Below are 1,319 nucleotides of genomic sequence, written 5' to 3'. Positions count from 1 at the left end.
TATACTTCGACGGCATATTTCCGGAAAAAAACAACATCGTAACTATGCCTAATCCAGCTAATTCAGCTACACTCTGGTCAGATGTAGTTCAATCTCCATTAGAAGACAACCCTTTGCCATTCAGTATTGTTGCTCGTAACAAAAAAAGACCAAGACTTAACAATTCACCTGAAACCAATCAACCTAATCCTGCAATAACTAGCAACAAATTGGAATCATCAAAATTACCAACTAAAATAGTTGGCGCTAAAAAAAACGATAATAATAAACTCAGTGCTGATAAAAAATTGATCAAAAAATCTGTATTTGCCATGAGCAACATCAAAAAATGCAGCAGAAGTAATGTGATTGACTACCTATCGGAGGTGGGTATTCAGGTAATTTCGTGCTATCCAGTGCAGAAGCGCTCTCTGGCTCCGTCAGGTACTCTGCCTCGTAATGAAGACGAAGACTCAACAATGTTCAGAGTATGCATCAACGCCAGTGATACTTCTAAAATTCAAGATCCTGACAATTTGCCAGAAAACGTAATCATCCGTGAATGGCGGTTCCTCAACAGTAAATCTGGCCATACTACATCAACTAACAATGGCTAAAATATCTAACAATCATATAACAGAAGAGGACCCTCTGATTATATCGTCAGCTTCGAATGTTTTGTTAAATAATTATTCAACTACTTCCTCCAATAATGATAATATTCTTTTTTCTAACATTGATCCTGATGTTAATTTACTTAATTCTTTTTCTTATAATTCTCCTTACTACACTATCAACGATTTTAATTATACTTTCAATACAATCAAAATTATTCCATTCAACTCTTCACTATCCATTCTGCACATTAACAGTAGGAGTTTATTACATAAAGTTGATGATTTACTTGTTTTGATTAATTCTTTAGATAATTTTTTTAACATAATAGTTATTTCTGAATCTTGGTTGAACGAGTTATCTGCTAAACTTATTAAATTAACTAATTACAATTTTATTTTCAAAAACAGACCGAACAAGCAAGGTGGTGGTGTTGGGATTTTTCTCAGGGAGGGTATCAATTATTCAGTCTTGGATGAAGTTACGCTCTCCAATTGTGTAGTTGACTACTTGGGTATCGAAATCAAATTAAACAACGCAATAATATATTTATATGCTTTCTATAGACCCCCGGATTCGGATATTGATTTGCTTATTCAAGTACTCAATCTCATTTTTGTAAAACTTAAATCTAAATCTAATACATATCTTGTTGGTGATTTTAACATAAATCTCCTGAAACCTTTTCTTAACTACTCAGTTGCATCTTTTCCTGATTTTTTAGC

At 33.2% G+C, this 1,319-nt stretch overlaps 1 protein-coding gene across 1 annotated transcript in view; it reads left to right on the top strand.

The window, feature by feature from the left end:
• HELRODRAFT_164225 (hypothetical protein) overlaps positions 1 to 596 on the top strand; it is a gene marked incomplete at both ends in the record, with an annotated part of 7,964 nt that extends 7,368 nt beyond the window's left edge. Inside the window, one exon of the mRNA XM_009029219.1 lies at positions 58 to 596. Within this exon, the coding sequence (XP_009027467.1) occupies positions 58 to 596 (539 nt within the window). The remainder of the gene's footprint in view (positions 1 to 57) is intronic.
• Between the last annotated feature and the right edge of the window lie 723 nt (positions 597 to 1,319).

Source organism: Helobdella robusta (genome assembly GCF_000326865.2).
Source record: "Helobdella robusta unplaced genomic scaffold HELROscaffold_6, whole genome shotgun sequence".
Lineage (NCBI taxonomy): Eukaryota > Metazoa > Annelida > Clitellata > Rhynchobdellida > Glossiphoniidae > Helobdella > Helobdella robusta.
The sequence above is the reverse complement of the archived record's forward strand: the minus strand, read 5'-3'. Positions and strand labels throughout refer to the sequence as shown.